Source organism: Atractosteus spatula, chromosome 8 (genome assembly GCF_055471065.1).
Source record: "Atractosteus spatula isolate fAtrSpa1 chromosome 8, fAtrSpa1.hap1, whole genome shotgun sequence".
Lineage (NCBI taxonomy): Eukaryota > Metazoa > Chordata > Actinopteri > Semionotiformes > Lepisosteidae > Atractosteus > Atractosteus spatula.
In genome coordinates, this window is record NC_142713.1 from 16,744,660 (window position 1) to 16,759,451 (window position 14,792).

Below are 14,792 nucleotides of genomic sequence, written 5' to 3' on the forward strand. Positions count from 1 at the left end.
AATTTTTTCATAATGATGTTAAGGGAAGTAATCTTATCTGGTGAAGTGATTTGTAGGTCATTGAACTGAAATTGTAGGTACGAATCCCTGTCTTTTTCTTTGGATCAGCCTAAATATTTGCATGAGCATGTGAAAAGTCCATCTTCTCTTCCACTTTTCCAATGAACAAGGCCCTCATGAGAAGTAACGTTCCATTTATCACAGGCTTTCAAACAAATGAACTATACGGGATAATACATGAACACATGTAAATAGTCTTCAGGGATTAAAAATTCTGTTTAAAGATTCACCATCAAAGAGAGCCGACCAGAGCATAGCGTCTGCTCAGCTTTTATCAAAAGCAGATGGCAGTTAATAAAAAGAAAATTACTATGAAACACACGTATAAGAGGACAAAAATTCAATTAACTCCTATTAATTAACCTTTGGTCTCCTGAAAACACTTTTCCTTGTGCTCTGTAGGAGATAGAAGAAATAAAAACTTCTGCTGCTTAGCAACGGTGCTAAGCATAAACAGGAATGGAACACTCAAAAAACTGCTTTAAAGCAACTAAGGGTCTAACATTAAAATTTCCTTAAAACAAGCATCCTACTGACATTCAAACTATAGTGAACATATAATCCTTTAACTAATATTATCCAGTAGTACGTTAGCATAAAGACACAATCTCAGACTTCTGACTGACTTCTTTGTTAGACATAATTAATGTATGGGAGTTAACAAGTATTAGCCATGGACATTTTTGGCCGATGCAAAAATATAATGAGACAATAATATTGGGAGAAACTATAAATAATAACTTTGATGAAACTGAATTATGAGCTTCAATAAATACTGTTAGCAAAGAGAAGGTTAAAGTCCATCACAGCAGATTAGTTACATAGTCTATACTAAATTGAAGAATGTAATTGGAAGCAATGTGATTAGGTGTACCTGTGTTCTGTTTAAAAGCATTTTGATTTTGCATATATTAGTTGGATATCACAAATTAGTTTACACATATTTCCTCTCAGTTAAGGAGGAACTGTGACACTATTTTTATATTTCAGGGTTAGAAAGAATTGGCATTGATGAGTGCATTTCAAACCACAGTGAAAATGTAAAATGTACTGTACACAGTAATCTATAAAACCTTGAATTTACATCACAAAATAAACTAAATTTCCAGGTATGTGCAACACCTGGATTAAGAACGGGGCAACAAAACTTCTAGTGATGTGAAGGGGCCCTATTACATTTTAAACATCCATTACATTGTAACGCATTGTACCCCCATCATTTAATCCAACAGAAATATTGCTCTCGACTTCAAGATGGTTTTGCCGACAAATATTACTTACTTGTTAGCTCTGCATGCAAATCATGTTGGCAAATTTCTGTGGTGAATTGTTTGCTGCACAACCTGTACTAATTCACCCTTACATCACATTGAATTAGTTCTTACAGTGAGTAGTGAGCAAGAAGGGCCGTGTCAGAAAATTAGACAAAATGGAGACCATACAGTACTGTCACAAAGTTCACGATTTTGCGCTTAATTCGGAATTTGTACAATTTCGTGATACTGTAGATTAATTTAGTTTGTTACCGAGATTTAATAACTGGTCTCAGAAACTGGGACTGCAGATCCACCTTAACTGAACTGCATGTACACTACATAAAAAATAACAAACCACTACACAATTACCTGTAAAATCTGTTTAGCCTATTTTGAAGTAACCTGAATAATCTAACAATAAGTGCCTCGTTCACGTGAGGACAGTCATAATCCTAAGCATTAAGCTTACCTTGAATTTTTGTAGATAACTTTTAAATGAATCACTCAGAATTAAACAAGCTGTGTCTTAACATGCACTTCTTGACACCATGTAACTCTTGGAACTCATCTAACAAATTTGCACTCTTGGAAACATTCAAGAAGAAGTGAAGAGCAATTAAGAAAAAAAATAGAACAAAAAATGAGCAACGCTGTACTTACAAAAGTTAGCAATTTCTTCAGCAGCACATAATTTGGTAGTCGATACATAAAAATGTTAGTAGATCATTAAATAATCTATTACTTTCCTAACTCTATCAAAAAAGGCAGAGCAAGTGGGAAAGTAACAAACCGTTACCATGCAGAGAACTATTGCTTCTGATGGTTTAATATTTATAGTTCCATCCAACTTTGACAGTTCTAATGATAAGTGAGAACACTCACAATCACGGGTCCACTGACTATAAAAATTGAGAGAGTTCACACTCAAATTTTTTTTGGCAAGCACAATGATAATTGTTTAGCAACCACATTCTGGCTTGCATAATGAGTAGTTTTATAAAATATCACCTCCAAGAGGATAATTTAATCTTTATATAACTCTGAGAGGTAATATGACTAGAAAGGATTATTCTTAATTGCTGTTTAATATTAACAGAGGCCATTATGGGCTTAAATATTTTTCATGAATCATGTACAAAAAAGAAATTGCTAAAACAGACATAAAATGAGTCAGTTGGTAACAACAAATGTACTGCTCTAAATTGCTTACACTTCTGAGTGTAAACTGCTATTTATTTATTAGCACATATTACAGCAATATTAGAGCAGCAGTAAGCAATGTAATTATCTTTGTAATCCCAAGCTTCACAAATTGCACATTGGCATATTCTAAATAGAATGGATCCCAGTTGGCACTAATTCCTGCATTTGCAAATACCCTAAAAAATTATATTAAATTATACTAATATAACCACACAATCCCATTACTGCCTCCCACAACCACTGCAGAAGTAGAGTCAAGAGAAGTTACTTTTAAAAACTGTATTAATTTTGCATTGACTGTATTTTTATTTTATAATAGTATTATAATGTTTTTTTTCAAAAGTGAACATACTCAGTTTGCACCACTTAAACATGACACTCAGCCCAGTAATTCACCATAAAAACAGAACTAACAACTGCAAGATACTGTATCCTATGAAGACAGTACAGTCATTAATACTCATAAGATAAAGCAATGTGCTGAAAGCAGATATCTCAGGAAAATGAGGTTACATTTTTTTTACAATGAGGTTTTGAGGGAGCAAAAGATTTAAGTGGGAATGGGTTACAGGAAAATCTTGTAAATGGTAAAAGCTGGCACACTGAAAGGATACAAACAAGCCAAAACATGACACTCTAGGTTAGAGGTCTGACTGACTCTTATGGTGCTTTTAAATTGAAGGTTACATACATAGTAAATCATGCGTGTTCAATGGTTTAGCAGAAACATACTATACCAAAAGGTACTATAACACCATAAATATAACTACCATATACTGTATATCACATTCTAACCTGGAGCACTGATGTAAGTGTGGGATCATCAAATGGCAAAGAAACAAAGTTTAACTGTGACAGACTTCTTTCAGCCTCAGAACTGTTCCAAGTATGGTTATTTCAAAAGACAGGAAATGATAGGTGGTATCATTTTAGTTAATTGTTCTAATTCATTATAAACAGAGTGCTGCAGAAAATAAAGCCCAACAACAAATGTAACAACATCTGTCACTGACAAAAGATAAATATCTCAGCAGTTTTTACCAGATGCGTTTTCATGTTTTATTCTACAAGGTTTCTGACTGAAGGATTGAAGATATGAATTATAAATAATGCCTTAGGTACTAAATGAAAAAAATAACAAAGGCAGCAAAGAAACATGGATGTTATTGTGATGATGCATATACAGTATTGTGTGATTAAGAAATAGATATTTTAGGAGTCTTCACTGAGTTGGAAACCTCAGAGATCAGCACAAATACTAGTACCCAATCCGATATTCTTAGTTACCAGTCTCACTTAGATGGCTAGTATCTGATGCTAAAACAGATATGCCTAATATTTGTGGTTCAGTTATTTAAATGTACTGATAAAACCTAGGGCTAAAGTTGTGATATCATATTAAGAATAACAGATAAAACACTAAGATTAGTTTTCCAAAACTTATCATACACCAAGAACAGCCTGTTTTCACATTTTTTAATAATCGCATTAACACTTTTAATTCTTCTTTCTAGATCTTCACACTAACATCATATGCTTTGTTGTACGTATGAATTTAGCTTTATATACACATTGTGCCAGAACTGCAAATATTTAGAACCGTATTTGATTTCACTCCAAATTTAAATAATATAATGTTAACTGATCTGTACCAGGTAGTTACAATAAAGCAAAAAACACAAGAGACTAATTTTTTATAGTTTTCATTAACAGGCTATCACGGCAGTGAAGTTCAATCAACTGGTGCTATTTTAAACAATATCCATACATCATCTCCATCTGCGCTATTCTGACATCCCTATCTGCTGGTGTGCAAAGTCAGCAGCAGGTGGCACTATAGAACAAAGATCGCCTTAACCCTTCCTGAGTTCCTTTCTGGCTTCCAGGCTGCAGAATTAATTGTGTCCGGGGTAACAGCTGCGCAGGCCAAAGGCATCCTACCAGAATTGACTGTGATGACTTTTGAAGTCTAAGCACTCTAGTAAGGTGGCCCTTGTATTACTCTGTCTGCTAAATAATCATATTGCATAAGGTACAAACTATATGACAGAGCGCAGAGTGCCTCTCTCCTCTTCTTGAACCTAACAGCTGGGATGGCTAACATGGCTATGGGACACTTGGGGGCATAATTAGGAAGAATGCCAGACATGTGACTATCTACAGGACAGGAGCTTTTAGGCACAGTAGCAATTATTTGGCTACAGATTAATGAATGTCTATCCTCCACTGAACTGTTCTGACAGGTCATATTCAGCTTTTGGCTCTTCGGTTGCAAGAACATCAGTACAAATGGATGCACATGTAATACTTCTTACCCTGTGCAGCATAAAAAGAAACAAGCATTAGTTTTACCCCCAATACTCCACTGTCTATACAAGCAGTTGAAGGTAAACAAATGCCAACAGACAAAAGAGGGAATTGTGCACCCGGGCAAGACTAGACCCCTTTCACGCTGTAGATTAACTTGTCAAGATATCTAGCTCTGATATGGGATTATGTGCAGCAGCATTGTGCTGTTAAAAATTCATTAAACATTAAAAATCTTGTCATTTGAATAGAGGCCTCAGCCTGTACATATTTTTCCATTCAGATGCTTCTCAGAGAAAGACTATGATTCCTACACAGAAAAATCCATCCATTTTCTAACCGCTTCATCCACTTTAGGGAGGCAGGGAAGCCTGAGTCTATCCCAGCAAGCTATGGGTGCAAGACTGAATACACCCTGTATGGGACACCACAGGACAGACAAACAGACACAGACACGCACACACTCACACCAGGGTCAGTTCTGCCAGAAGCCAATTAACCCATCAGCATGTTTTTGAACTGTGGGAGTAAACTAGAGCACCCAGAGTACCCAAAACCAAACTCCATATATCCAGACTAACACAGACAGTCAACTGATAAAACAGTTAGCATTTTGAAATCTTACACCTTGTACAGTACTCCCTTTTGACATTAAGCTGTTTGACCCTCTACCATCTGGAAAACAGTACCGGAGCATTTGGGCCCGGACTACCAGACTCAGAGACAGCTTTTACCCCTGCACTATCAAACTATTAAACTCCCAGCCTCTCTCGCCTACGATCTGAACCTCACAGTGCCTTCTCTCTTACCAAAATTCAAACACACATTGAAATCTACCTCTACCTCTCATGTCAAGAAGCTCACTCCCCATAATTTTCTATCCTTTATTTCATTCTGATGATGTACTGTATGATTTTGCACATCTGAGGTTGTTTTGCATATTACCTGTTACCTATTGTTGTTTTGCACATTACCTGTTGTCTCTGTCTTTCTTTTCTTATACAATTGTATTGTTGTTGTTTTTATTGTATGTTTTACCGTCTGAGAGCTAGCTAAATAGCATTTCGTTATACCATATACCTGTATATGAGTATAATGACAATAAACTTGAACTTGAACTTGAAGCTGTATTTTTCCATTAATTTTCATTAACAAAGTGACAGAAACTGTTACCAAAATTTTATCGTGGAAAAAAGTTACCTATCACAGACTGCATGCAGGAGAAGAAGATTAAGTAAAGAATGTTGTTTTCCAGGTGTACCTGCAGTGCTTTATCATCCAGAGGTTTGTGTTTGCCCTGCACTTTATAACGAGGGCGTTTCTGTGCTGCTGGGTCACTGGCTCCTGCAAAGATGGAGCAGTAGTCCCGCATCTTGTCTGGAGCAGGATACTTGGCACTAGAAAATACCTATCAAAAGATGGAAAAAATAAATTTTAATTTCTTATTTATCAATCACTTATAATTGTCCGTATTAATATAGTGCTTTTTATCCCACAGTGTTTCATATGTTGGATAGGACCAAAATCCACCAGTTACCAAGGTAGAACATGATAACCATTATACACTTGCTTCCCTACTAAGTCTGCAGATCACTGAAGAAGTAAGAAATTACTTCTCCAATTGAATTAAGGGGAACTTTACAGTATGTAAGCCAAATTTTACAAAGCAGAATTTTGTAAAAGTTCTACTCTTATGCACAGTGCATTGAGATTATGTAGTCACGACCTTGGTTTAACATCTTACCTATAGGATCATACCTCTTACGGCACATACAGTGCAGTGTAAGTATTTGGACATTGACACAATTTTTGCTGTTTTGACTCTGTACTCCAGCACATTGGATTTGAAATGAAACACTGACTATAAGGTTAAAGTGCAGAATGTCAGCTTTAATCTGAGGGTATTTGCATCTACAGTATATTGGGTGATCCATATAGGAATTACAGCCCTTTTTATACATAGCCCCCCCATTCCGTGGGTCCAAAAGTAATTGGACACATTAACATAATCTTAAATAAAATTTGGCAAATCCTTTGCAGTTGATGACTGCCGGAAGTCTGCGACCCATAGACATCACCAGACGCTGGGTATCTTTCCTGGTGATGCTCTGAAATTGTTTGTACAACAAGTTAGATTTAGCTCATGTTTAATTAACACTGCTTGCCATTGAGTAAATACTTTAAAACCACAGTAAATTCAACTGAGCTTTTCAAGAGGTTCATTTTTTACTGCTAGATTAAATGTGAATGACTTATTTACTAATTACAAATGACTTGTTTCTTATGGTACAAAAGTATGATAACATATCTTGTTACTTCATTCTTTTATATAGCAAGTATGCAGAATAATGTGTTACAAAATATCTTGTTTTGAAGACATACTGTTCAATTAAAATATATGTCAGTCTATTAATGTAAAAATAATAAAAAGTAAAAGTAAGAACGGCTTTAAAGTTATCTCCGGCAGACTATGGTGGGTAAATTGTTTTATTGAATTCTGACCACTGACAAAAAGTTTAGTTCTTTCATTTCAGCAGTCCCACAGAGTTTGTGTTTCTAAGAGAAGCCTGTGCAGGAACACACTTACATCACATCACATCACATTGTTACCTTGGTGGCCTTCTTGCTGCCCTTGATTTTATCAATACGGGCCTGGGCTAGGTGGATACGATCTGTCACTGCCTGGAGCTGGGTTCGGTTCTTCTCCACACTTTGGGAAACCCTGGAAAAGGAGAGGGATGCCAATTTTCAAGACATCAAAATGTGAAGGAAAAAAGCACGAAAGTTCTGGCTTACAGGAAATCCATAGAACACTTAAGACAACATTATTACAAAGAGCACAGGTTATAGCACTTAACTTATAGCAGTTAAGGGACATGTTCAAAGCATAGCTCTGCTCTCTGATAAACTCTGTGTGAAGCATGACAGAAAGTTTCTTAAATGTACAAAAACTGTAGAACGTTGATCCTAAGTGCTCTTTTGAAGATTAAAATTCACCCGCTTAACTGGTTGTCACAATGGCTTTTCATATTGATGTTTTTTCTCTTTCCGTAAAGACAAGTGAAAGCAGCATCCTAGAGGAAAGCCAGCTTTTGGTGAATCAGACCTGAAACATCTCATAATTGTTTTTAGTGGCACAAAACATTTAGGACTCTGTGTCTATCATTTTCAATCTCAAGCACTCTGGCAATATTTATTTTGTTTAAAGTGTAATGTTTCATAGCCGTTCAGGGAAGCCAAATATGTAACGTTGTGGCTCTCTGAAGGCACCAGTTCTGTGGGGTTTGGGCATTTACTGAGACAATTATCAATTGTAGCAGTAAATCACAAAGTTGATTCTTTTGATGGCTTTAGAATCCAACCATGCGACATAACTCAAACAACGCACACACACAGGTACTAATACACGAGGATACATTTATTAATACATAGAATATGCATGTAAACCTAACAGATCTTATCGTGAGGGTTATCAGAATACAAAAGGTATATATTCAATCAGTTACGAAGAGTTACACATATCAAGAGGACATACGTTCAGTATATCATTCATTAAGACCGTTTCATAAATGAACTTGGCTATAACTTCTACATTAGATACTCAAAACAAGTACATAACTCTTAGGAATTAAATTGATATCAACTGGTTGGGATAACAATTGAATTCTCGAGCTGTAATGCATTGAAGTTGAATACTCATCCAATTTCTGGGGATTCAGATCTCCTGCGGGCACAAAGAAACAGTTGCAGGCTGTTGCTGTCCAATCCGCGCTGTCTGGCTCGGTGCCAGGCTGTGCTGTGCGGCTTGCGACGGTGCGCTGCAGATGCTCACTGGCCTGCTAGTTAGTGTTGGCTTTAACTAGCAAAGTTTGCGCACAGGAGAAAAGATGACTGTGGGTCCCAGCAAGTCAGGAAGAGGACCGGGTCGTTCCTGATAAAGAGCTAGTTCTGAATAGTGATTCAGCTGTCCACAGTTCCGACCTGTTCACGAGGCCTGCTGCTGGTTACTCTCTGGCAACCTCCACTCTAGACTCTTAGAACAAAGGAAAGTTCTGGCACTCGGACACACTGGCCGTTCCGTGGTTGTCCGGGCTGAGTCTCAGGATGGTCAGGAGGCGCGCTGCGAGAATGTCCTGCCCTTGGGAGCCTTCTTTTCCTGGGCTGTCCTGCCCTGGAATTCTCCTTTGAATTCCCTTTAGAAAAGTCCACAGAATCCTCTCCAGAATCTTACTGAATCTCCCGAATCTGAATCTGAATCTCCAGGCCTGTGTTGCCTGTTTTTACCTGGAGGAACTTCAGCTCATTCATTGGCTGAAAGTTCCATGGGCATCAGAGTCCCACGTGGGTTACTCGGCCCTACCAGTCCCTGATTGGTTGACCACGGTGAGATATGAGTCACTTAGTCCTGACACTTAGGAATGCAGTCCAGATGTCCAACTGGCACTCCCTAGACAGATAGGCGCCAATGGATGACCATTGATCATGATAGCCAGACTTAGCTAAGTGCATCCCCCTTTGGGAGCTGTCCTAGGAAACCTTAAATCACCCTGCACTAATGGTCTCTCTGTGGCTGCACCACAGAGATGAACAGAGAAATGGGGCCTCATTTGGGAAGCTCAGAAACACTTAATTCTGCCTTATTATTAAGCCTCGCCGCTACAAAAGTAAAAAAAAATAATACAGAAAAGTGGATTTTATAATCACTTTACATATTGAAGCAAGAATAGTGTTACTGTAAGTGCGATAAAAACAAGTCATTATATTTGGGTGGTGTCACCTGACAGCTGTATAACAAAGCAAACCGAGTTAATCAGAAAATCATGGCACTGGAATGTGGAATAAGCCACTGAGTTCATTTTAAAATATTTAGATACTGTAAAAGTTGAACAACCATTCAGGCCACGAGTGGTATGCAGTCTGATTTGTGAGATCTGTCTGAGAAGGGTTTTTTTGTTCTATTGAACAAGTCTACAGTCATTAACCTTAGGTACAGCACAAGCTAGGAATCCCAACTTCAAATTTAAACAAAAGAAGTAAATCACAAGAATCCATATACTATAGATATGACTCTTAGCAGATTTGGAGAGACTAATAAAATGGTTTTATATGCCATTACAGTTCAATCAGGAAGTTACTGCACAGCACATTTACAGCACAGCCCCAACCAACTGGACATCACTGCAACTCAAGCTTTTATCAGTGCAGCCCAATGACCTTACTGACCATTACAGCATATTCCTTTACCAGCAGTGCACCACCACAGCCTGCCAACATTACTTACTACTTATTATGGAAAATTAAATACCTTTTCTGTCTTACCAGTACACAGGTAGCTACTGTTTAGTTGTTTGTTTGATTGCAGACCACTTATTGTAGAGCTGCATTACAATCACTGGCATTTTGCAAAACAGCCTTTGTATAAATGTCACAGACAGCAAATACACAATTTCCATACAGTATTTCAGCAATGGCAATCCAACAGAATGAATGTTAAGAACAGTTTTATTTAGGAGAGTAATGGTAGTAAGTAAAGAAAATGAGAACTGCTTTCTTCTCTTCCACTGATTGGTTAAACTAATAGCTGCTGAGGTAAAATTATCTGAAAAGTAAATAAAGACCTATTATGACTAGAAAGATATGACACACTTCCTTTTCACTTTGGTTAATCAAGGATCACAAAATAAAGACATTTTAAGCATTAATAATATCCCCTATTCACCTACCGCATTCTTTCCCTGAAGGCAACCAAAACTAAACAAAAGCAAAGCCCTTCATTTTTAAAAACAATAGTAAAATGATGCTGATTCAGACTGATTTCCTTTCATGACAACGTGCTTTAATCATCCAGGTTTCTCTTTGGAAATATTTTTTCCCATTTTAAAATGCACACCTTGGTTTTGAGGAAAAGCTTAAAAGCCACTGTCAAAGACATAAAGATCAGCGCTTACAAAATGTGCCACAATTTACTGAGCCATTCATCTCAAAAGGCCTTGTATGTTGCTATCACACAGAAAAAAAGCTGAAGGAGGACAACAATGAAACAAAAAAACTGCCATAAGACAGGCTTGGAATGAGGCAAAGGAGGGCTGCGGAGAACTGATCAGCTTTAAGCTCCTACTTCAAAACAGGCCAGGAGGCAAACCTGACAGCTCACTCCAAAGCATAAAGCATGAATACAGCCACTCAGCCAGTCATCTTTATGAATAATCCTTCACTTAACTTTCATCCCATAAGACTAGACACCCAAAAAATACTAAGCCTAAGATTTCTTTAAGAAGGAATTTATTTTTGGTAAGATGGCAGTTTAGGAAAATATTAACATCCCTCCCTTACTCTATCTGGAATAATTAAATACAGAATTCTGTGGCATAGTCTTCACACGTGTACGATTGAATATGCTCCATAGCTGGAGCCCAGAAAAACACAGGAGCATGTTCTGCTGACAACCTAAGCGGTTGTTTCTCCGAGGACAAGATTTCAGAAACTATTACACAAGAAATATGTCACTGACACAACACACTACTCAAAGGATCAGAAACAACATTAACCAATAAACCTCTATAAATAGGAAATATGCTTTTAAACAGTGGTTTTCAGGCCTCAATCAGGCAGTGGATAATGTTAATGTCTCAGATAGTACTATCAGCATTGCTGTATGTAATATTTTTTCTTAAACCCACAATTACGCCAGAGGTAGGAAACAGTAAAAAGTTTCCTTACAAGTCAGTAAAGAAATAAAAAGTTTGTCCTGTGTTTTAAACCTACTGTATGAAATTACTCTAAAGCAGGAAAGGTAAAGGTCAGATTAAATTTAAGTTGCAGTTTAAGTGACAATATCCAGGTTGTTGTACAATCTTCTGTAAGTTACTCAATTACTTTCAAATAACTTTCAAGTTTAAAACCCCATAAAAAATTAATAAAGCCTTTTATTTACATTCTTTCATATCTAACTTAACATTTATCTACTGTACATTAGCTTCACCCCTCTGCTTTTCTTAGTTCCACCATCCACGGTCTCCTCTTTATATTGTAATTGTGTTTTATCTTGTGTATTCTTCTTATTTATTGTTGCTGTCATCCTGTAAAGCGCTTTGAGAAGCCACCTTTAAAGGCGCTATATAAAATAAAGTTTATTATTATTATATTATTATTCTGTATCAAACAGCAGAACGTTCAGTATGGAAGCCACAAGACTGGTGTGTCATTGATTGAAGGTTGGCAGCTATCTCTTGTTGACTGCGTTGGCAAGTAGGACCCACATGCATTCTATTGGACTCATGTCATGAAAAAAGCTTACCATGGCAAAACCTTGACATTTTGTTTCTTGAGGCCCTGTTGTTGTAACCTTAGGACTGTGTGGTCTTCCACTATCTTGATGGAAAATCAACACTTCCAAATTGGCTTGAAGGAATGGCAAAACTTTTGGCTCAGTGATTTCATCAACATATCACTGAGAAGTAAGGTTCCGTTCAATCTGCACTAAAGGCGTTCTTTAATAAAGAAGACGCCTTCTCACACTATCATAATTCCTCCACCTCACCAGTTGAACTGAACAACTCAACAGTCTTTACTAGGCTCACTACAACACTGTTTTCAGTCTTTCAGTCTTTGGCATTCATCTGTGAATAAAATAATCCACTACTTTTTTTGCCAGCAGTTTAAGTTTGCTCACAAAAACTGTCGATTTCATCTCTCACGTGTCAGTTTTGCCCCTGAGCTACACTCATTCTGCTGAAGTGACTGCTTGGACCTTCTCTTGCTGTAGCCACTGTATCCCTAAAATGATGGGACAGATACTGTAGATCAGATCTGTATACGTCATCATACACATCATCTGTATATGATCATTTCAGGAACATTCTACAAGGCTCCAATTTCCTGGTTTTCCTTGACAAGTTTGCAAATTGTTGAAGGAAAACACTTCATTCGTTGTACAAAGTCCGTTACAAATAGGCTGCCCTGAATGTTCTTTCATTAATTAAAAACATGCATTTATTGGATGTTTATAGAGATTTTAAATCAATTCATTTGGTCCATTTTAACTCATCTCAAATACCAAACAATGAATGCCTGGCATTTTTATGAAATCACATGACTTGAGCTCAGTTTTATCCCAAGAATCCAAACAATGAAGAAACCTATCTGCCCTCTATTGTAAATAACTATGTGCACACTGAGCCTATGTTTACATTGTGCAAGAGTAAATTAAAAAATTGAAAAATATTTGGCAGTATTGGACTTTTTTTCCTGTTCTTATAGTTAAGATCTTGAAATCTGTTGTAAATACAATCCCAAACTAATGAGAGGCTAACTGTCCATACCTTATGAAATTCCTGCTGCCTTACTATATCATCAAATCAATATATTTGAGGCTTAAAATGTTAACTACTGTGATGTCTCAGAGGACACAAACATGACACAGACAGCGATAACTGGTGACAACACACCAGTTGTCAGTCAGGAAAACTAAGACAACAAACTAACTTAAGGTTCTTCTACTAAATACCAGGGACAACTAATCTGCCACAGATGTGTTTGTCTTGTGGGAAAACACCTTCTGTCTAAAAACAAACAAAAAAGGACTTTCCAGACTCACAATCCATATATCCTTGCTGGATTTGTATTCTGTTCAGCATCCTCCTCCAGTCTTTCCTCAATTTAAGCCTTTCACATGGATCTTTAGGTTTCTGCCATATGCAGTTCTTTTCTCTTGTTTCAGGTCTTCAGGTCGTTATATTGCTTTTTACATATTTGGGTCTAGTCAAGGCATCCTTTTCCTCTAGCCTCAGGTCTTACTGTGGTGCATTTCCTCTCTGTCTCAGGATGCTATAACCGTTATAGCAATACACTGTGTGCTGGAATTCTCTCGTAGTCATCTTAATGCAGTAAAAGGTATTCATTATTATTGTAATTATTGTATCCTTTAAGGACAACGCCCCTCACAGCATCACACTAGATAAAAACAAGATTCTGTCATTTAGTATCTCCCATTATGCATACCTATAATCCAACATGGCATTCCTGGTAAAGGTCATGACAACCTGGAATCCCAGGGGTATAAGGCACTAGGCAAGGCCATACCTGGAATGGGATATTAATCCACTGCAGGGTCCAGCATGTCTTTGGATGGTTGGAGGAAACTAAAGTACCCAGACAAACCCACATGAACAGAGGGTGAGAATGCAAACCCCGCAAAGAAGGCCCACCAGTCTTGAATCAAACCAAGGAATTGAGAGCTGACAGGCAGCAATGTGAAGGGCACTGCCACCTGTGCCGCTCTACTAAAACAACATATGTTTTGAAACTGTAATTGTTAGTTGACTGCTCTCGTATTTAAACTACTCATTGTCAATCTCACTAAAGGTAACCCAGTAAATAATTATGAAGAATTCAAAGAAGAGGCATGAAGCAAAGGAATTTCTCTCCAGTCAACAGGGGTCTGCAGCCTAATCGGGTTCTGCGTGACTAAATGAGACACCAACACATTTGCAGCCAGCAATGTAGGTCAGGTGTCAACTCGCTCTCTTCATATGCAATCATGCTGAGGACTCTTATTTTCCAAAGCTTTCTTTGGCTGGAAAAGATCCTTGTGATTCTTCCAGTTGTTGCCATAGAAACCAATTCAATCGCTTTAAAGCTCCTTATCAAAACACAGGATTAATATCAACACATATATTTGTGCAGGGAATTTATCTGTTATTTAGGTAGCTTCTATTACAGCATAAGATTCATTTAATGGACTTCCCCGTCTCCTAAAATGAACTGCTCTTAGTTTTTTCATCTACACTTTGCAGAACTGACTATTGAGACATTTGAATATGATTTTATCACTGAGCAAGGCAGGTACCTACTGTATGCCTATGACCCAGCAAGTTCCAAATTTGAGCAGATGCTTGACTGATATGTCCTTCTTAAATTACCACATTTTGTCTCATGGAACAGTTTTTCATTTAATTTTTCATCACA

The 14,792-nt window shown here is 37.3% G+C and overlaps 1 protein-coding gene across 1 annotated transcript in view; it reads right to left on the reverse strand.

Annotated features, from left to right (window-relative positions):
- Positions 1-14,792, reverse strand: part of washc1 (WASH complex subunit 1) — a 72,606-nt gene that overhangs the window by 19,544 nt on the left and 38,270 nt on the right. The window contains exons 3-4 of the mRNA XM_088924016.1: positions 7,437-7,548; positions 6,088-6,234 (exon numbers count right to left, since the gene is read on the reverse strand). Of these exons, the coding sequence (XP_088780142.1) occupies positions 6,088-6,234; positions 7,437-7,548 (259 nt within the window). The remainder of the gene's footprint in view (positions 1-6,087; positions 6,235-7,436; positions 7,549-14,792) is intronic.